Here is a 22,229-nt window from a genome sequence, read left to right as displayed (position 1 = left end):
AGAACAATCAAATGCTTAAAAAATGTAGCTTCATCAGACTGTGTATACTGTTTGGTTAAGGCATTTATTTGTATGTAATACGTTGGTTTTAGCAACTTAAATGTATTTTATTTGTGCTGTGATGTCTCAAAGATTTTCAGTAATTTCTTTTCACGGCATATCTCTCCTTACACAATAGTTGATAGTTGTGCCTTTGCTGTGTGAACAAAACAAATACCTGTGCCTATAATGCTCAGCAATAAAGATTTGCAAAACATACTACATATAGAATATATGTAATTGCCAATGACACCCACCCCCCCCCCCCCCCCACACACACACACACACACACACACACACACACAGAGAGAGAGAGAGAGAGAGAGAGAGAGAGAGAGAGAGAGAGAGAGTCCTGGTGCTGTGGCCTGACTCGGGTGAGACATTCACACCAAGTGGAACAAAAAGGACAAGAGGTTTGAAAAAGGGGGCAGGTAACAGCTAGGAAAGAATGGCAGCAATGGAACAAAATAGGAATATGCCACCAGCGAATTCACCCTGAAGCAGGGTGCTGTCCTCCTCTGAACTTTTTCGATGTACTCCATCAGTCCTATCTGGTAAGGATCCCACACCGTGCAGCAGTATTCTAAAAGAGGATGGGCAAGCATAGTGTAGGCAGTCTCCTTAGTAGGTCTGTTACATTTTCTAAGTGTCCTGCCTATAAAACGCAGTCTTTGGTTAGCCTTCCCCACAACATTTTCTGTGTGTTCCTTCCAATTTAAGTTGTTTGTAATAGTAATATCTAGGTATTTAGTTGAATTTACGGCTTTTAGGTTAGCATGATTTATCATGTAACCGAAGTTTAACGAGTTCCATTTAGCACTCTAGGGACACTTCCCACCCACATAATTCAGAGAAGCTGGTAGTGGGCTGAGTGGAGTGGCACAGATGGTGCAGGATATGAAGCAGCCATGAAGCCAAATGTGTTTTGCTCAATATCACGCTGGCCACAATTTTGCAGTGTCATCCATTCAGGTGGGCAGCTGATGGGTTGTCAGTCCGTCATAGAAGACTCTGCAGGCATGTGATGCAGTCCAGAAATAAAGCAGAGAAGAATGGTGTATCATTCTAGTGATAAAACAGGTTGTAAATGGGGAAATCCACTGGCATAGGCAACTTTGACAAAGGGCTGAATGTTATGGCATGGCACTGGGACCAAGCATCTTGAAAACAGTGAAGCTGATTAGCGGTTTGTGTGCTACTGTTATGACCATCATTGGAAACCGGTTGGAGGATGGGGAACCTATGAGAAGACAACAAAGTATTAGGGCTGGATGGGTATACCTCATCACAGAATGTGGAGGTCGGAGGCTTGGCCAGTCTGTAAGGCAGAATAGTTCGAGTTCTGTGGCAGATCTGATTGCAGACAATAATACTGGTGCTGGTACAACTGTTTTGGAGCACACTGTTCAACACACACTGCTGAACATGGAACTTCACAGCAAAAATCCCCTACTCCTTCCCATGTTGCCCAACAACATCGTCAACAATAATTACATTGGACACAAAATCATTGAGATGGGACTGAGAATCAATGGAAGCACGTCACCTGACTGCCCTAATCATGTTTCTTGTTCCACAACGACTATATTAAGAGTCCACATACATCATCATCCTGTCAAATAGCTGATCAACAGACGCACTGTGTTCAGGACCCAAGCCCATGGGGCAGTACAGTGATATGGGGGACATTCACCTGGGCTTCTATGGGACCTGTGGTAGTAATCGAAGGGACTATGAACACTGTGGACTACATGAACACTTGCATCTCTCCATGCTTGATGGATCCCCTGATGGTGTCGGAAGTTCCATGCCGCTTTTCACGGATGATGCTGTAGTATACAGAGAAGTTGCAGCATTAGAAAATTGCAGCAAAATCCAGGAAGATCTGCAGCCGATAGGCACTTGGTGCATGGAGTGGCAACTGACCCTTAACATAGACAAATGTAATGTATTGTGAATACATAGAAAGAAGGATCCTTTATTGTATGATTATATGATAGCAGAACAAACACTGGTAGCAGTTACTTCTGTAAAATATCTGGGAGTATGCGTACGGAACGATTTGAAGTGGAATGATCATATAAAATAAATTGTTGGTAAGGCGGGTGCCAGGTTGAGATTCATTGGGAGAGTCCTTAGAAAATGCAGTCCATCAACAAAGCATGTGGCTTACAAAACACTCGTTCAACCTATACTCGACTATTGCTCATCAGTGTGGGATCCGTATCATGTCGGATTGACAGAGGAGATAGAGAAGATCCAAAGAAGAGCGGTGCGTTTCATCACAGGGTTATTTGGCAAGCGTGATAGCATTACGGAGATGTTTAGCAAACTCCAGTGGCAGACTCTGCAAAAGAGGTGCTCTGCATCGCAGTGTAGCTTGCTGTCCAGGTTTCGAGAGGGTGCGTTTCTGGATGAGGTATCGAATATATTGCTTCCCCCTACTTATACCTCCCGAGGAGATCACGAATGTAAAATTAGAGAGATTCGAGCACGCACGGAGGCTTTCCGGCACTTCTTCTTCCCGCAAACCATACGCGACTGGAACAGGAAAGGGAGGTAATGACAGTGGCACGTAAAGTGCCCTCTGCCACACACCGTTGGGTGGCTTGCAGAGTATAAATGTAGATGTAGATGGTGCTGGCATCAGCAGGATAATAGTCCATGTCACAATGCCAGAAACATGATACAGTGGTTTGAGGAACACAATACGGCTCCCATGTAGATGTCGTGGCCACTAAATTGCTTGATCCAAATCCGACCGAACACATCTGTGATGTTATCAGGAATCAGCACTACACTCCCAAATAACCAGCCTGTAATTATGGATATTGCGTGTGTGATTTGGTGCCCCACACCTCTGGAAAACTACTGATGACTTCTCACATTCATGCCATGAGGAATTGCTGCTATGTTGTGTTTTACTGGTGGACCAAGACGCTATTAAGCAGGTGGCCCTACTGCCTTGGTTCATTTGCGTAAATGGCATAACTGCTTTGAGCAGTTGCCCTGTCTCTGATGGCACCTGAGCCTTTCACAGTTATATAACCCAAGTAGTGTGTTTGTGCATGTGCATGTTAAGGTAACAGGCCACTGAGACAAAAGGGCACCTAGTTTTGTATTGTTGTTGTTGTGGTCTTCAGTCCTGAGACTGGTTTGATGCAGCTCTCCATGCTACCCTATCCAGTGCAAGTTTCTTCATCTCCCAGTACGTACTGCAACCTACATCCTTCTGAATCTGCTTAGTGTATTCATCTCTTGGTCTCCCTCTACGATTTTTACCCTCCATGCCGCCCTCCAGTACTAAATTGGTGATCCCTTGATGCCTCAGAACATGTCCTACCAACCAATCCCGTCTTCTGGTCAAGTTGTGCCACAAACTTCTCTTCTCCCCAATCCTATTCAATACCTCCTCATTAGTTATATGATCTACCCATCTAATCTTCAGCATTCTTCTGTAGCACCACATTTCGAAAGCTTCTATTCACTTCCTGTCCAAACTATTTATCGTCAATGTTTCACTTCCATACATGGCTACACTCCATACAAATACTTTCAGAAACGACTTCCTGACACTTAAATCTATACTCGATGTTAACAAATTTCTCTTCTTCAGAAACGCTTTCCTTGCCATTGCCAGTCTACATTTTATATCCTCTCTACTTCGACCCCCCCCCCCCCCCCATGAACCATGGACCTTGCTGTTGGTGGGGAGGCTTGCGTGCCTCAGCGATACAGATAGCCATACCGTAGGTGCAACCACAACGGAGGGGTATCTGTTGAGAGGCCAGACAAACGTGTGGTTCCTGAAGAGGGGCAGCAGCCTTTTCAGTAGTTGCAAGGGCAACAGTCTGGATGATTGACTGATCTGGCCTTGTAACAATAACCAAAACGGCCTTGCTGTGCTGGTACTGCGAACGGCTGAAAGCAATGGGGAAACTACAGCCGTAATTCTTCCCGAGGACATGCAGCTTTACTGTATGATTAAATAATGATGGCGTCCTCTTGGGTAAAATATTCCGGAGGTAAAATAGTCCCCCATTCGGATCTCCGGGCGGGGACTACTCAAGAGGATGTCTTTATCAGGAGAAAGAAAACTGGCGTTCTACGGGTCGGAGCTTGGAATGTCAGATCCCTTAATCGGGCAGGTAGGTTAGAAAATTTAAAAAGGGAAATGGATAGGTTAAAGTTAGATATAGTGGGAATTAGTGAAGTTCGGTGGCAGGAGGAACAAGACTTCTGGTCAGGTGACTACAGGGTTATCAACACAAAGTCAAATAGGGGTAATGCAGGAGTAGGTTTAATAATGAATAGGAAAATAGGAATGCGGGTAAGCTATTACAAACAGCATAGTGAACGCATTATTGTGGCCAAGATAGATACGAAGCCCACACCTACTACAGTAGTACAAGTTTATATGCCAACTAGCTCTGCAGATGACGAAGAAATTGAAGAAATGTATGATGAAATAAAAGAAATTATTCAGATAGTGAAGGGAGACGAAAATTTAATAATCATTGGTGACTGGAATTTGAGTGTAGGAAAAGGGAGAGAAGAAAACATAGTAGGTGAATATGGATTGGGGCTAAGAAATGAAAGAGGAAGCCATCTGGTAGAATTTTGCACAGAGCATAAATTAATCATAGTTAACACTTGGTTTAAGAATCATGAAAGAAGGTTGTATACATGGAAGAACCCTGGAGATACTAAAAGGTATCAGATCTATTATATAATGGTAAGACAGAGATTTAGGAACCAGGTTTTAAATTGTAAGACATTTCCAGGGGCAGATGTGGACTCTGACCACAATCTATTGGTTATGACCTGTAGATTAAAACTGAAGAAACTGCAAAAAGGTGGGAATTTAATGAGATGGGACCTGGATAAACTGAAAGAACCAGAGGTTGTACAGAGTTTCAGGGAGAGCATAAGGGAACAATTGACAGGAATGGGGGAAAGAAATACAGTAGAAGAAGAATGGGTAGCTTTGAGGGATGAAGTAGTGAAGGCAGCAGAGGATCAAGTAGGTAAAAAGACGAGGTCTAGTAGAAATCCTTGGGTAACAGAAGAAATATTGAATTTAACTGATGAAAGGAGAAAATATAAAAATGCAGTAAATGAAGCAGGCAAAAAGGAATACAAACGTCTCAAAAATGAGATCGACAGGAAGTGCAAAATGGCTAAGCAGGGATGGCTAGAGGACAAATGTAAGGATGTAGAGGCTTATCTCACTAGGGGTAAGATAGATACTGCCTACAGGAAAATTAAAGAGATCTTTGTAGATAAGAGAACGACTTGTATGAATATCAAGAGCTCAGATGGCAACCCAGTTCTAAGAAAGGAAGGGAAAGCAGAAAGGTGGAAGGAGTATATAGAGGGTCTATACAAGGGCGATGTACTTGAGGACAATATTATGGAAATTGAAGAGGATGTAGATGTAGATGAAGATGAAATGGGAGATACGATACTGCGTGAAGAGTTGACAGAGCACTGAAAGACCTGAGTCAAAACAAGGCCCCCGGAGGAGACAACATTCCATTGGAACTACTGACGGCCTTGGGAGTGCCAGTCCTGACAAAACTCTACCATCTGGTGAGCAAGATGTATGAAACAGGCGAAATACCCTCAGACTTCAAGACGAATATAATAATTCCAATCCCAAAGAAAGCAGGTGTTGACAGACGTGAAAATTACCGAACTATCAGTTTAATAAGTCACAGCTGCAAAATACTAACACGAATTCTTTACAGACGAATGGAAAAACTAATAGAAGCCAACCTCGGGGAAGATCAGTTTGGATTCCGTAGAAATGTTGGAACACGTGAGGCAATACTGACCTTCCGACTTATCTTAGAAGAAAGATTAAGGAAAGGCAAACCTACGTTTCTAGCATTTGTAGATTTAGAGAAAGCTTTTGACAATGTTGACTGGGATACTCTCTTTCAAATTCTGAAGGCGGCAGGGGTAAAATACAGGGAGCGAAAGGCTATCTACAATTTGTACAGAAACCAAATGGCAGTTATAAGAGTTGAGGGGCATGAAAGAGAAGCAGTGGTTGGGAAAGGAGTGAGACAGGGTTGTAGCCTCTCCCCGATGTTATTCAATCTGTATATTGAGCAAGCAGTAAAGGAAACAAAAGAAAAATTCGGAGTAGGTATTAAAATCCATGGAGAAGAAATAAAAACTTTGAGGTTCGCCGATGACATTGTAATTCTGTCAGAGACAGCAAAGGACTTGGAAGAGCAGTTGAATGGAATGGACAGTGTCTTGAAAGGAGGATATAAGATGAACATCAACAAAAGCAAAACGAGGATAATGGAATGTAGTCGAATTAAGTCAGGTGATGCTGAGGGAATTAGATTAGGAAATGAGACACTTAAGGTAGTAAAGGAGGTTTGCTATTTGGGGAGCAAAATAACTGATGATGGTCGAAGTAGAGAGGATATAAAATGTAGACTGGCAATGGCAAGGAAAGCGTTTCTCAAGAAGAGAAATTTGTTAACATCGAGTATAGATTTAAGTGTCAGGAAGTCGTTTCTGAAAGTATTTGTATGGAGTGTAGCCATGTATGGAAGTGAAACATGGACGATAAATAGTTTGGACAAGAAGAGAATAGAAGCTTTCGAAATGTGGTGCTACAGAAGAATGCTGAAGATTAGATGGGTAGATCACATAACTAATGAGGAAGTACTGAATAGGATTGGGGAGAAGAGAAGTTTGTGGCACAACTTGACCAGAAGACGGGATCGGTTGGTAGGACATGTTCTGAGGCATCAAGGGATCACCAATTTAGTATTGGAGGGCAGCGTGAAGGGTAAAAATCGTAGAGGGAGACCAAGAGATGAATACACTAAGCAGATTCAGAAGGATGTAGGTTGCAGTAGGTACTGGGAGATGAAGAAGCTTGCACAGGATAGAGTAGCATGGAGAGCTGCATCAAACCAGTCTCAGGACTGAAGACCACAATAACAACAACAACTACTACTTCGACCATCATCAGTTATTTTGCGCCCCGAATAGCAAACCTCCTTTACTACCTTAAGTGTCTCATTTCCTAATCTAATTCCCTCAGCATCACCCGACTTAATTCGACTACATTCCATTATCCTCGTTTTGCTTTTGTTGATGTTCATTTTATATCCTCCTTTCAAGACAATGTTCATTCCGTTCAACTGCTCTTCCAAGTCCTTTGCTGTCGCTGACAGAATTACAATATCATCGGCGAACCTCAAAGTTTTTATTTCTTCTCCTTGGAGTTTAATACCTACTCCGAATTTTTCTTTTGTTTTCTTTACTGCTTGCTCAATATACAGATTGAATAACATCGGGGAGAGGTTACAACCCTGCCTCACTCCCTTCCCAACCACTGCTTCCCTTTCATGCCCCTCGACTCTTATAACTGCCATCTGCTTTCTGTACAAATTGTAAATAGCCTTTCGCTCCCTGTATTTTACCCCTGCCACCTTTAGAATTTGGAACAGAGTATTCCAGTCAACATTATCAAAAGCTTTCTCTAAGTCTACAAATGCTAGAAACGTAGGTTTGCCTTTCCTTAATCTTTCTTCTAAGATAAGTCTTAAGGTCAGTATTGCCTCACGTGTTCCAGTGTTTCTACGGAATCCAAACTGATCTTCCCCGAGGTTGGCTTCTATTAGTTTTTCCATTCGTCTGTAAAGAATTCGTGTTAGTATTTTGCAGCTGTGACTTATTAAACTGATAGTTCGGTAATTTTCACATCTGTCAACACCTGCTTTCTTTGGGATTGGAATTATTATATTCGTCTTGAAGTCTGAGGGTACTTCGCCTGTCTCATACATCTTCCTCACCAGATGGTAGAGTTTTGTCAGGACTGTTTCTCCCAAGGCCGTCAGTAGTTCTAATGGAATGTTGTCTACTCCCGAGGCCTTGTTTTGGCTCAGGTCTTTCAGTGCTCTGTCAAACTCTTCACGCAGTATCGTATCTCCCATTTCATCTTCATCTACATTCTCTTCCATTTCTATAATATTGTCCTCAAGTACATCACCCTTGTACAGACCCTCTATATACTCCTTCCATCTTTCTGCTTTCCCTTCTTTGCTTAGAACTGGGTTGCCATCTGAGCTCTTGATATTCATACAAGTGGCTCTCTTTTCTCCAAAGGTCTCTTTAATTTTCCTGTAGGCAGTATCTATCTTACCCCTAGTGAGATAAGCCTCTACATCCTTACATTTGTCCTCTAGACATCCCTGCTTAGCCATTTTGCACTTCCTGTCGATCTCATTTTTGAGACGTTTGTATTCTTTTTGCCTGCTTCATTTACTGCGTTTTTATATTTTCTCCTTTCATCAATTAAATTCAATATTTCTTCTGTTACCCAAGGATTTCTACGAGCCCTTGTCTTTTTACCTACTTGATCTTCTGCTGCCTTCACTACTTCATCCCTCAAAGCTACCCATTCTTCTTCTACTGTATTTCTTTCCCCCATTCCTGTCAATTGTTCCCTTATGCTCTCCCTGAAACTCTGTACAACCTCTGGTTCTTTCAGTTTATCCAGGTGCCATCTCATTAAATTCCCACCTTTTTGCAGTTTCTTCAATTTTAATCTGCAGTTCATAACCAATAGATTGTGGTCAGAGTCCACATCTGCCCCTGGAAATGTCTTACAATTTAAAACCTGGTTCCTAAATCTCTGTCTTAGCATTATATAATCGATCTGATACCTTTTAGTATCTCCAGGATTCTTCCATGTATACAACCTTCTTTTATGATTATTGAATCTAGTGTTAGTTATGATTAAGTTATGCTCTGTGCAAAATTCTACCAGACGGCTTCCTCTTTCATTTCTTAGCCCCAATCCATATTCACCTACTATGTTTTCTTCTCTCCCTTTTCCTACACTCAAATTCCAGTCACACATGACTATTAAATTTTCGTTTCCCTTCACTATCTGAATAATTTCTTTTATCTCATCATACATTTCATTAAATTCTTCATCATCTGCAGAGCTAGTTGGCATATAAACTTGTACTACCGTAGTAGGTGTGGGCTTCGTATCTATCTTGGCCACAATAATGCGTTCACTATGCTGTTTGTAATAGCTTACCCGCATTCCTATTTTCCTATTCATTATTAAACCTACTCCTGCATTACCCCTATTTGACTTTGTGTTGATAACCCTGTAGTCACCTGACCAGAAGTCTTGTTCCTCCTGCCACCGAACTTCACTAATTCCCACTATATCTAACTTTAACCTATCCATTTCCCTTTTTAAATTTTCTAACCTACCTGCCCGATTAAGGGATCTGACATTCCAAGCTCCGACCCGTAGAACGCCAGTTTTCTTTCTCCTGATAACGACATCCTCTTGAGTAGTCCCCGCCCGGAGATCCGAATGGGGGACTATTTTACCTCCGGAATATTTTACCCCAAAGGACGCCATCATAATTTAACCATACAGTAAAGCTGCATGCCCTCAGGAAAAATTACGGCTGTAGTTGCCCCTTGCTTTCAGCCGTTCGCAGTACCAGCACAGCACTCCTTGCACAATAAGAGCAATAAACTTTCCCTATCAGGAGTATATAAAATTACATGTGGGGATTGTCCAAAATTTTACATCGGGCAAACGGGACGAGCTCTGAGTCTCAGGTACAAGGAGCATATTCCTCCTAGAAGCGGTGACTGTACTAAGGGCTCTACTTATGCGGAACATCTCGTGCAAACGGCTCATGCGCCGAGCCCTCCAGTTAATATCGAGTTACTTCATGCCGAGGTTAAGGGCTTAAAAATGGATGTTTTGGAAGAAATGCAGATCTTTATGCATCTGCAACACGATAAAGACAATATCCTTAATGACCAACTCCTACTAAGAAACAGAAAATTTTTTGAAGGTTTCGCACCTTTAATTTGTTCTTCATACTTGTAAATCTGATGATCTGGGGTTTTCACATGCGTGCGCTGATTGGCGAGTGCGGTTGGTGAAGCTGTTCATCTTTTCTTTTTTCGTCATTTCCTTTACGATGAAGGTGATTTTAGCCTGTTGAACACCTCACGTTTTATCCATATATCTTTATCTGTTGTCATAGATAGCTTCATATATGTTTCATTCCTAGCATAAGCAACCGTGTGCGGTTATTTTTAAGCTTCGTCTCCTATGCAGCTCATCACTCATTCTATCCATTCTATTTTTGAAATACGTTGATCCATGGTTGGGAATATAAGGGCTATTTAGCCACGACCCATGTATAAACTTTCACGTATTAGTATGCGCATGCGCATTCAAGTAACTTCCCTTGTCTTGCGCATGTGCATAGGTAGCGGGTCGAGCGTGTAAGTGAGCGACCACTTGTAGCTGCAGTGTATGGCGGGTCGTGGCCCATATAACATAAGCCAGTGTGAAGTGGAGGTTACACCATTAAGTTAAGTAATGGTTTTAGACTATTTACATATGTACTGTTTGTGTTTCCCTTTTTTCGTTTATAAATGTATAGCCATGGTGTTCTTTTAATAATTGACAATGGTCTTTTTAGGCACTTGTGGGTTTTATTGTTCTGAAGAAGATGTAGTTATCTACACCGAAACCTAGGTAAACACTAGGTCCGTTTTTCGCAGTCAAGGCGGGTTTCTAATTTTTTAATATATTAACCAATGACTGCTGACGCGCTGCAATGTTGAAGGTTCTTGAGTGTTTTTTTATGTTGTTTTGCTTTGTCACACACTTTGTTACCGGCTATGTTCTAATAATTCTGTTATGGTTTCAACTTCGTAACCATTTTTCAGCACTAAATTGCCAACTACTTTGCAATACAGATTTTGTTACAACTGCATCATCTGACAGGCAGTGTTAGTCCCTATGGAACATACTCTTAAAATGAAAGCAAAGCCGCCGTAATGAGCCATAAATAAAAACTTGAAGTTTAGTTATTGGTTACATTGTATTTGTTATTTTTACTGCAATTATACTCTTACACAATGATGCAGCATATCAGAGCCCAACGTCATCTGGTAAACAGTAGAGCAACGTTAATTAGCATTCAAGCATTCATCACTCTTAATGTCATCATTGTATGAAAACCTCTATTTGTGTGTGTGAAAGGAGGGAAAAATAATTACTTAAGCTGTTACACAATTTAACTCCCTCAAATGACACACATATTTGCAGTACACACCAAGTAAGGAAGATTTCGGAAGACTACTTGATTCTGAGAATTATCATTCAAGTACAACTGCTAAATTTACAGCTTGTCTGGCATACATATCTGGTAATAAATATCATAATATTAATGACCAACAGACAATTAAATGATCAAAATGCTGGAAAGTGGATCATCACTCATTTGATAGATGAAGTTGCAATAGGAGTGCAAAGCGTAATTATCCATACTTCGATTTCCCAATGAATGAACTGCACAGGACTAATTCAGCATCAATGTTATGTATGTGACAGCGAGTGTGAACAGTCTCATTAGGAAAGCATAATCATGTGGATCTTGAATACTCAATGATATTTCAAGAACGCAGCTGACTGATGTTTTCTACCATGTACCATGTCACATCTGAGTACTTATCAGACACTGTCAGATTAAACGCTGCTAGTTCACACAAAGATGTCTGAAGGGAGTCCACACGAAATACGTGTATCATGTGTGGTAGAAAACAACTGGCTGCACTTATAAAACATAACTGGGAGCTGTAATGATTATATAAGCATGAGACAGCAACTAGAGATAGTCCACTAGAGATAGTCCAGATAGGATTTAATGGGGTTTGGGAATACCAGTGCTTATAAAATGAACAGTAGTTAACAATAATCAAACCTAAAATACACAAAATAAAGAAATACACACCAAAAATAAGGTTCGATAATGAAACTGAGATAAGGTGGAATAATTGTTTTGATCCAACAACAAAGAAATGAACACAATATACAGATAAATACTTAAAATCGAAGGGTGACAATCAACAACAAAGGTCTCTAAATTGATAGGAAATAGCACATGCCATTATCTTCGAAGGTAACAAAGATTACAGGTATGATACAAGTGGCAATAGATTATTCATATCTCATATGCACATGAAGTGGCGCAAAAATTCTACAGCTCGGTGACATGCCATGAATGAGATACCTATTATCATTCTGAATAACACAGTATTGGCATACAACAACAAGGAGATAGAAAGGGTGGCCACTGTCTCTCCTCATCCTAACAATAGATGGGTTCATCACATTCTGATGATCTTTCTAAACTATGATTGCCCTCCGCCCCCAATCCCTTGAGGTAGGTAGGTAGGTAGGTGGTGTGTGTGTGTGTGTGTGTGTGTGTGTGTGTGTGTGTGTGTGTGTGTGTGTGTGTAGGGGGGGGGGGGGGGGGCGATAGAGAGATTAAATGGTGCTGTCATATATGGTCCCACATAAAGTAATAATTGGATACAAAATTTTCCAATTCTTATGCAGAATTTGAAACCTGCAAGAAGATATGGATAGCAAATTTCTAACGAGACACATGCACCTGACATCCATCATCAAGCAGACGACATGAAGTTCAGAAGTCTTCCATTCTCAACATACATAATACTTCCTCATTTGGTAACAAAAGAGTAAAAGTCAACTGGGGTACAGCCTAATACAGGATTACCATGATTGAAGTTCCAGTTTCAAAATGCTGTAGAAAGAAAACCACTGCTCAGAATGACGTCAAATTTGAACAGCATATTAAAATGCCATTAGAAAACAAAAGAAGTTTGTTCCTCAGTCTGTGTCTGAGACGCCCATCACTGTCTCCATGAAGGATTGCACACTCCTGGAAAAGCTCCATCACAAGAATGGTGACTGCACCAGTAGCCCTGCAGAGAATCCAGACACTTGAGGGTATGAAAAACTGAGATCTGATGGAAAAACTGAAAAATTGTTGGAAACCAACAAAAAGTTCAATACAGTTCAGAGATAAATATTTAAAACCAATGGGCGACAACTGACAAGAAAGGTCTCTAATTGAAAAGGAAATGGCACATGCCTTTACCTTCACAGGTAGCAGTGCACGAGTTCTGCTCAGGTTCTGGAGAAAATGGTTACACAATTCAAAAAGACAGATTCTTTTGCAGTGCAATGTGGCAGAGGGAGGAAAGCAGTTGACCCAATGTCTGTCAAAGACATAATTGCAACACAGCACAACAGATCAAGCAGTATTGTGCAAAAATGCTGCACATGGGGGAGCCTCTGCAAACATTGGACATGCTTTGAGCAGTGTGTAAAATTCTACAAAACACCCTGCATTGCTCTCCATACATCATCACCCATGTTAAAGAGTTGCTTCCTGTTAACCTGCCAGCAAGACAAACCTTCAACAGCGTGGATGTGTTGGTAAGATCATTTTTATGCAAGATGGTACTCCTCTGCACATTGTAGTCAGTTAAGCAGCTGCTGCAGAGGAATTTCAGAAATGCTAGAATTATCAGCCATCATTTCCCTACAGTCTGACCATCCCAATCTTCTGATCTTAAACCGTGCAGTTTCTGTTTGTGGGATTATCTGAGAGGTGTTGTGTTCAGTGCTCGAATTCTGAATGTAGTTGAAATGAAGGCATGCACTGTGCAACATATTCTAAATGTCTCCCGAGACACTCCAATCTGTTGTGGAACATGCTGTTTCTCAATTTCAACTTGGGGCAGAAAACAGTAGACTGCATATTGAACATGGCTTGTTTTGGTCTCATAACAATTAGAAACCAATGTCATTTTACTTTTGATGCAGTTTTTGGCCGCATGACAATTAAAAACTGATTTTTTCCATCCAATGTGGTACGACTTTGATATGGTGTTTTTTTGTTGAGCGCCAAACTTATGGAGTCATGCACTTTGAACAGTATGGATGGTGTAACATGCAGCTCAAACCACAGCTGTCACACTGCGATTCCATCTGTCATTTGTAGAATTTCCATGAACTGTGTGTGTGTGTGTGTGTGTGTGTGTGTGTAATACACAGTTCAAACTTGATATCACTCTGACCAGGGGTTCTCTTCCTACAGCATTTTGAAACTGAAACTTCAATTATGGACACCCTGTAGATTCCACTAAAAGTAACTCAACGAAGCTTTTTTCTGCAAATAAATACAGTGTGTTTCACAGTCCTTATTACAGGCTTTTATAGTTTGCAAAAAGAAGTTAGCAGATAAAGTTCTGATAAGAAGTCAATGACCGGACTGTACCATTTGAATGTCAAATAAGATTAAAGATTGAATCACTTTCAAATCTCCCAATTAGTGGTATGCACACTGCAGAGACAATGAGTTCTGACCTACGTGCTCTATTAGAGCCCACTGCACCGGCAATGCTTCCAGTACTCATCATCAGGTTCTTGTTTATGCGATGAAGGACGTGCTCTTCAAAGTCGAGAGTGCGACACGTCCACAGAGAACCATAATTGACCCTCCTAGCAGTGACATAATAGTTTCTCACAGCCATTGTTGTAGTCAGATGAAAATGGTATGTGATGTCATAACTACAACAGCGACTGTCTTCTCAGTTTGTGTATGTGTGCGCCATGAAGAAGAAAATTTGAAAGTGATGTGATATTCAAACTTATTTTATATCCAAATGTTACATTTCAGGACATGGGTTCCCAATCAAAATTTTATCCACCAACCACTAAAAGCTAGTAACAGAAACTGTGAAACATAGTGAATATGAAAATTATAAAATAAACATTGATCTTTGTAACTATTCCATTCTGTGGACACCTGGTCCCATCAAGATTACAGCTAAACTCTGCTGATAAACACACAGCCATAAATAAATATCTTCTGCATGCTATAAAAATATTAATGATAGTGTAGTTGATGGTACCTGCAACAGTTCGACCTCTTGGAAAGTCACTTCCAGCTGCCAGCCTACCTCCTCTTCCTGCTTGCTGGTCTACTAAGTTGTTTGAATTTGACATTCCCATTTCAAGATTAAGAGCTTTCTTATGTGTACTATCCAGCGAGTTTAATATCTGCTCAGCATTTTCATGAAAATGGAGCCGGAAATGCCAGAAAGCCCTACATGCAAACAACAAAAGCAAACAATTATATACAAAGTACACAACACATGCAAAACATAAGAAGATACAGAACATAGATGTGCACGTAACTTACATGTACAGATACAACACTCATTTCACAGTCTGCATCACATTCTTTATCATGCACTAATAAATAAAGTTTACGTTACTCTTTACAAAGGGAGAAAAGAAAGGAAAACAACAAAGAAAAACAGAAACAGAAAATGCAGAAAGAAAGAATTAAAGATGCCCAAAAAATAACAACAGAAACTGGGAATAATATTCTCTAATAATGAAAAACTGAAGCTGCAATGCTATAGTGAATAAATGAGTGATATTCAGTAGAAAGTACTGAAAATCCTACAGATCAAGACAAAAGATATGTAACACTATGTGCAATTCAGCTGAACATATTTGGAGTGGCTCATAATTCATGTTACACAGTTCTAAAGATTGTAGAGGAAGCTTAGTAGATCAAGTTTACATAGGAATCCACATCCGGAATCATCATCCAACGAAGCAACAGTGTATTTAAGTTATATGTGCCAGGGTCTTTAAATGTATGTATGTACATGGTGATTCCATGATGATGATAGAGGAGATGGATAAACACATCAATCTGAGGTAGTGGTCCCTGTACCAAAAATGAATTAGTCGAAAGTTACAAATGAAAATTATTCTGATGCCTCTGACTGTGGTATACATGTACCAATACTGTTGTTGCTAAGATTGTAGGGTAAGCGACTTTCAGAGGTGGTAGTATAGACCAAGACAAGAAAAATTGTCTAGTCAACATGGGCTCTAATATGCATAGCTGAGGATCTATGAGCACTTGTTCATCTTTGCTGTTGTGAAACTCATCTCCTTCCCCAACATTGCAAAGGTAAAACAAATATGACAATTTGTTTCTCTCTTTCTTTATTTTTCCATATATTTTATGTTTCCTGTGACAAAAATTTTATTGGAGGAAAACAGCCTTTTAAGAATGATGCAGAATGAAACCAGACTCAATCAAATGACTTACAAAGTAGGTGAGAGCATTACCCTCATTTATGTATTACCTCATTTAGAAAAATATTTGAACCAATCTAGTATACTTAAAATAGTATACAATGAGTTACATAATCAGGGTGTATACGTGGACAAGGAAAATAAATTCCCGGATTTCCCAGTTAAAAATACATTTTCTCCCGGGTGGAAACATAGTTTTTCCCTGTTAATTGACAGTATATTTTCTCTCGGAACTGTATAACTTATCAGTCCTTTGAATGGTTATGGTTTTATACATGAGCGTAGAATTTCCCGGCGCTTTAGAAAACCTTTTGGAAAGATGTTTGATGTGCAGTAACATGTACGCTGTATATTTTCGTATTACGAAAGTACAAATTCGAATTCCACCAAACACCGCATGTTACTTTCCGAAGCATTGAAATTGAGATTGCGACGTGTACTTGTAAGCCAGTCATAGCTCATGTCACGTGATCCCGCCAGCCGATGACAGCGGATATTCAAAGCTTCAGACACGTGGTGTAGTCAGCCAATAGCAACATCACTATTCAATAGCGCGAACACACGAACAGCAAAAGTTAATGGTTTAAATTAATATATATAATGTTGCTACAAGAAAAAAAAGCTTACACATATAATGTTGTGTCTTTTATGCACGTATTACATTTTAAGATATATCACACAAATGTGCCAGCAAATTGTTTTAATAATGACATAAAAGTGTGATCTTCTGGGCTATAAATTCTTCTAAGTGGCTCATCATCAAAGAGCTGATTTTTAAATGAGTCCTAGATTCCCAGTGAAGTAGGCATCGACCTAATATTAAGTTTTTCAAGGTGGTTTCGTGATGTAAATTTCCTTGGGTACCAGTACTTTGTTATCTCATATCTGGTTCTTTGTTATGGCATAATGCCATACGTGCTAGAAGATGAAGACGTACACTTGAAATGCACCGAACAGTTGAAACTAGCCAATAGTTTGAAATTAAACCCTTTGTTTCAAATATATTGACTGCCTCAGCGGAAAAGATTAATAAAAGAACATTTCTTCAGCAAACCGATAAAAATAACTTCATTGTTCTGCATGGCAATTAATGCTTGACTTTCAGAAAGGTGGAAATAAAATAAAATCTAAAACTAATAACAAATTTTAGCCTTCCATAATTATGTGAATGTATTTTAATTCACGTGACGGCTCCCGGCCAAAGAAATCAGTTTTGTTTTCATTTGACGTGAGTGCAGTAGACAAAGAGGAAACAGCAAAATCACTAAATGTAAATGCGGGTCACCTGCGCATCAGACCCGTATCTATGATATTTCCGAACCGGGGCAATAGTAGATAGTGGTGTCCCTCGAGCGTTTGAGACAGGACGTCAAAAATTTAAAAAAAATTCAAATTTTCAAAAATACGTTCATTTTGTAGCGCACATCTTTCTGAAGACTCTGATACATAAAACATACGTGTCCGAGGATTGTAAGACATGTTATCAGATCTTAAGTGTGCCAAAGTGAAGAGCCACACCTCTTCATACAGCATTCTCCTATCACACGTCACTGTATTTCGGTCTGTGGAATTGAAACGTGTATATTTTGTACTGGATGCTATCAAACTATATTCAGGACAGCGGAAATTAAAATGTCCTATGGTGCCTCTCCTGCTTCCAGTCGGCCGGTTTGACATCCTGCCCCTCCTTTCTTTTTCTTTTTTTCTTTTCTTTTCTTTTTTTTTTTTAAAAAAAAGAAGCTCTTCAGAAAATTTGCATTCTTTATTACCTATTAGCTAACAACTTGCTGCTTTGTGTGACATAAAATTAAGTATAAGATACATAAAGCCAGTAAAAAGAAGACAAGCAAGACAGTACACATTTCTTCAATCTTTAGCTCCCAGAATTTTTTTCTCTCTAATCTTGCTACAGCTTTGCATGGCGTGCTTTCCTCTTACCTAATCAGAGTTCGCCACACGTTTTGCTACATGAAAAATCGAAATGTCATTGCGTGATACTGAAAAAGCTGTAATTATAAATAGGCCCAAGACTGATGTGGGTTCTCGTCCTGATTACTTATATTTTGTCACTGTCTGCAAGATGAAACAAAATAGGCCTTTATAATACAGCAGCAATTGTAACACACGCCAAATAAACGAGACTGCTTTGGCAGAAATGGTCATTTTTATAACACTGCAGATTATAATTCACAAAGTACCAATATCAAATGCCTACTAGGCCTCCTAAAAGCAATAAGCTTTACGTTAGGAAATAGTTTTACACTTCATTCATACGCTCCAGTTTCTCAAGCATGAGATCGAAAAGTATTAGTGCGAAATTTTTATATAAATTTGGAATAGTCTTATTCTTCCATAATTTGTGTGATGTCCCCGTTTCTTCTCCTTCCTCGTTCTAACAAACAATGTTGTCATCACTAATTATGTATCTATTCCTGCCAATGTCAAAGCTTATTCGCCGGTTAACTTCACTAATTGTGCCAGAATCACCAATTTAGTTATCCTGCGATTATTCTCCAGTTAGGCATCGTTGCGTGTTCGTACAACGCGCTTTCCGCCCTACTTTCAGAATAGACCTTAAAGAGGCTGCTAGCTGGAGACTGTACAACTGGCCCTTGCTAATATAGCGATCTGGCCAAAAATTTTCTGTTAAAATTTCATTTTCTTGGATACACCGCGAAGATAATACGTAATCGTTCTTACGTGTTATTCCTGTTAGTCATTTATTCGCACTCTTGTAGTCTGAATCTATGGATTTCGCTGGTAATCGTAACAATGCTCATCATTCGCAAACCCAATCAACCACATAATCAGACAGTGGTTGGCTTTCTTTCGTTCAGTTATACTCTGCTCAGTTCGTACGGCCCCTTTTGTCTGCAGGAAACTTTATTTCTTGATGTGACGAGGATTTCACTGACAGAGACATCACGTACACTATGCACGCATTCACAAATCAACTTATGATTCATTCAGAAATCAACTTAGAATGTGTTCAACAAGGTTAAAAAACCGACAGGGACACGTTTCAAAGTCATATGAATAATCGATAGACCAACGTGCGCTGGATGCTAGATGCTTTGTGAAACAAGGTTTATACGAATTTGCCCCCCCCCCCCCCCCCCCCAATCCTAGGTCCAGGGCTGCTGCGCAATCTGCCAACAGCCACGTTTCTGTAGCCAGAAGATACTACTCAACTGCAAATGCGCATGATACCACTCGTAACTGCTAATACAAATCTAATGTTAACAGTTGTGACATCATGCTCATCGGAGGCAATTTTTTGTTACGAAGCATTGCGTAGTGTTCCCAAAGCCTTTGACACATTTGGCTGTTGGCAGACGCTTGTATGAGCACTGTGTTTTGTTGCTGTATATGGCGCATTTCCTTTGAAATTGAAGTTTTATTTTAGTTTTTTCTCTCGTTCATGTCTTATTGCTGTAGTATTATTCTGAAGTAGCAGGATACAGTAATATCCTTTGTTAGAGTATTGGTTCTTACTAGTCAAAATTACAAAAATTTAACTGAGAACGAAAACAATGAAAAATTACCGGAATTCAAAAACAATCCCGAGTTTTTCCCGGTTTTCTCCCGGATGAAACAATTCCCGGGTTTTTCCCGGATCTCCCGGTTGTCCCAGGTCGTAGACACCCTGTTCTTTCCACTCAAAATCAGAAAAATTTAACTGAAAACTAAAACAATGAAAAATTCCCAGAATTGTTAACAATTCCCGGGTTTTTCCCGGTTTTCTCCCGGATGAAAAAATTCCCGGGTTTTTCCCGGATCTCCCAGTTGTCCCGGATCGTATACACCCTGATAATGTTAGATGCATGCCAAATACAATCTGAGATTAATCATTAATACTCATCTTACTGTTATGACATATCTTAAGCATGATTAACTTCGCCTAGTGTGTCATGAAATAATTAAATTACCATTGCTGTCCACAGTTGCAGGATGAATAAATTAAGACAGCACAAATATAGTTCATCAGGAGAGTTTAACTATCATAGTAACTTCTGCAGTGGTTTGTTGCAGTTTAGCATTGACTAATCTTTTTCTGGACTGGTTTTGGCTGTGACATGCCATCCAATGTGAGATGATGTTGAGTCAAGAGGCACAATAGTCAATGCATAGCTACGGTTTCAACTGAACTGCCTAATGGCAAAATTATATGTGCTACACAATGTAATATTACAGTGATTTGATTCCCATTTTAGGCCTCACAACAAAAAATTAATGGAAAGGGCATAAAAATCAGATGAGAAACGTTAGTTCAGACATCCAGTGTAACTAGGAGGTTGCCTACTCTACACGCAGTAGTAAGTATCTAGCAACTTTTCTGGGTGTCTTATAAACACATATCTGTTGGGTGGAACTAATTTACTAACAAGGGTGTGCTGGAAAGTAATGCCTCCAAATTTTTTATTCTGCTCTCAATACTAGATGAGGTATTACATGTCATGTATATTACTCAGTCGTTCCTGCTTCGCTGACAAAAACTGCAGCCATGTGTCGCTAGAGGGCTCTGAATTGTAGTGCATAACAAAAGATTGTGTAACGTAACTGTGTACGTCAATACATGTGAAACGACGTGCTGTAATCAAGTTTCGAACTCGAAGAGTTTGTCCATACATGGAGCACCACCTCCTTCAGTATGACAATGCCAGACCACAGATGAGTGCCGAGACATCTGCAACAATTCGATACCTAGAGTTCACTATGATAAATCATCCTCCATGCACTCCTGACTTGCCTCATTCCATTTTCATGTGGTTCCAAAACTTAAAGAACATATTCGATAACTTCACTATGATAGTGATGAAGCAGAGCTGAGGTAGTGGCTCTGTCAACAAAGTCAAACATTCTCATGGTGATGTCAACAAGCTTGTCTTTCGTTGGGAGAAATGTGTTCATCACCAGGGTGGCTACGTTAAGACATAAATATATAGATGTGAAGAATAAAGGTGTAGAATGTTAATCAAATTTGTTTCATTTAAAAACCTTTAAGAGTTAACACACAAAAAAATCAGAGGTATTACTTTTCAGCACACCCTTGTAGTGATAATAATCAGAATACCACATAGATGTAGGCAACAATACATAGTATCTAAATGCTTAAATCAGCTATGTCCAAAATTACGCATTCATTTCAATTGTCATGAGGACTTTTTATAAGGAAATTGAACACAAGGATTTCTTAAGGGTTTCATTAATGCTTAGATGTTGCAATACGAGAGGAAAAATTTACAGCAAACAGCTTTACAGACTGACGGACTTATTTTGGAATACATAAATTATGTGTATAAAAATACAAATTTCATTAGAGATGTATATCAAAAACTTATCAACAATAGCATGCTGACTATCACAGAATACAACTCCAATGAAGCATTACTTGTATAATTCACTTTCACCTAAGGGAAATATAACAATAAGCAAAGGATAAGGACAAGTAACTATGAGATTTCACACTAAGAGATTGAGGGGGGGGGGGGGGGGGGGGGGGGAGAGATTGCACAACTGACCGCCATCACCCTTTAACACAATGCAGACAGAAAACTTTATGTTTAAATATATGGGGATAATAATGTCAATGTGAACATTTTTGTTGACAAAGTATATGAGGATAGGCTATTCTCACAAGATCTTGATAGTATGTGACATGTTGACACTGTGTTCCTGACTGGGACTCATGTCCGCATCTCTGCCATTCACGGGTAGCATGTTTCCAATTACGCTACCTGAGCACACATCACACACTTGCATAAAGCTTTAATTTGCCACAATCTTCTCGGCATTCTCTTCCAAACTATGCATAGGTTCTCTCATGATCTCATAGGATTAACATGTCCAGGAGGTATGCTCAGATAGCACAAATGACAGTTCACAAAACACAGGCACCTGTGTTTGAGCCCCATTACAGCACACTATTTCGACTTAGCACATGCAATTAGAAAATTCAGTCCGAGATACATAACTCCAGAGGTTAACAGGAAACAAAAATCAAGACAGTTAAACGAGTTGAAGCCTACTACCCATAAATATCAGTACCGTATCTTAATCACTGTATTACTTTGGTTTCATATTCATGGTTTGAGGGTTGTGATTTCTCTTCAGCTGCTCAATAAATACATGGCTGTGATGCAAAAATTTGATGAAAGTCTTTACA

At 39.8% G+C, this 22,229-nt stretch overlaps 1 protein-coding gene across 6 annotated transcripts in view; it reads right to left on the bottom strand.

Annotated features, from left to right (window-relative positions):
• LOC126248748 (CLIP-associating protein 1-A) overlaps positions 1–22,229 on the bottom strand; it is a 275,249-nt gene that overhangs the window by 128,713 nt on the left and 124,307 nt on the right. For all 6 annotated transcript variants that reach the window (XM_049950080.1, XM_049950084.1, XM_049950085.1 and 3 more), the window contains one exon: positions 14,857–15,050. In XM_049950080.1, the coding sequence (XP_049806037.1) occupies positions 14,857–15,050 (194 nt within the window). The remainder of the gene's footprint in view (positions 1–14,856; positions 15,051–22,229) is intronic.

This window comes from Schistocerca nitens, chromosome 3, assembly GCF_023898315.1.
Source record: "Schistocerca nitens isolate TAMUIC-IGC-003100 chromosome 3, iqSchNite1.1, whole genome shotgun sequence".
In the NCBI taxonomy this organism is placed as follows: Eukaryota; Metazoa; Arthropoda; class Insecta; order Orthoptera; family Acrididae; genus Schistocerca; species Schistocerca nitens.
Note: the sequence above shows the minus strand (reverse complement) of the source record. Positions and strands in the feature narration are given on the sequence as shown.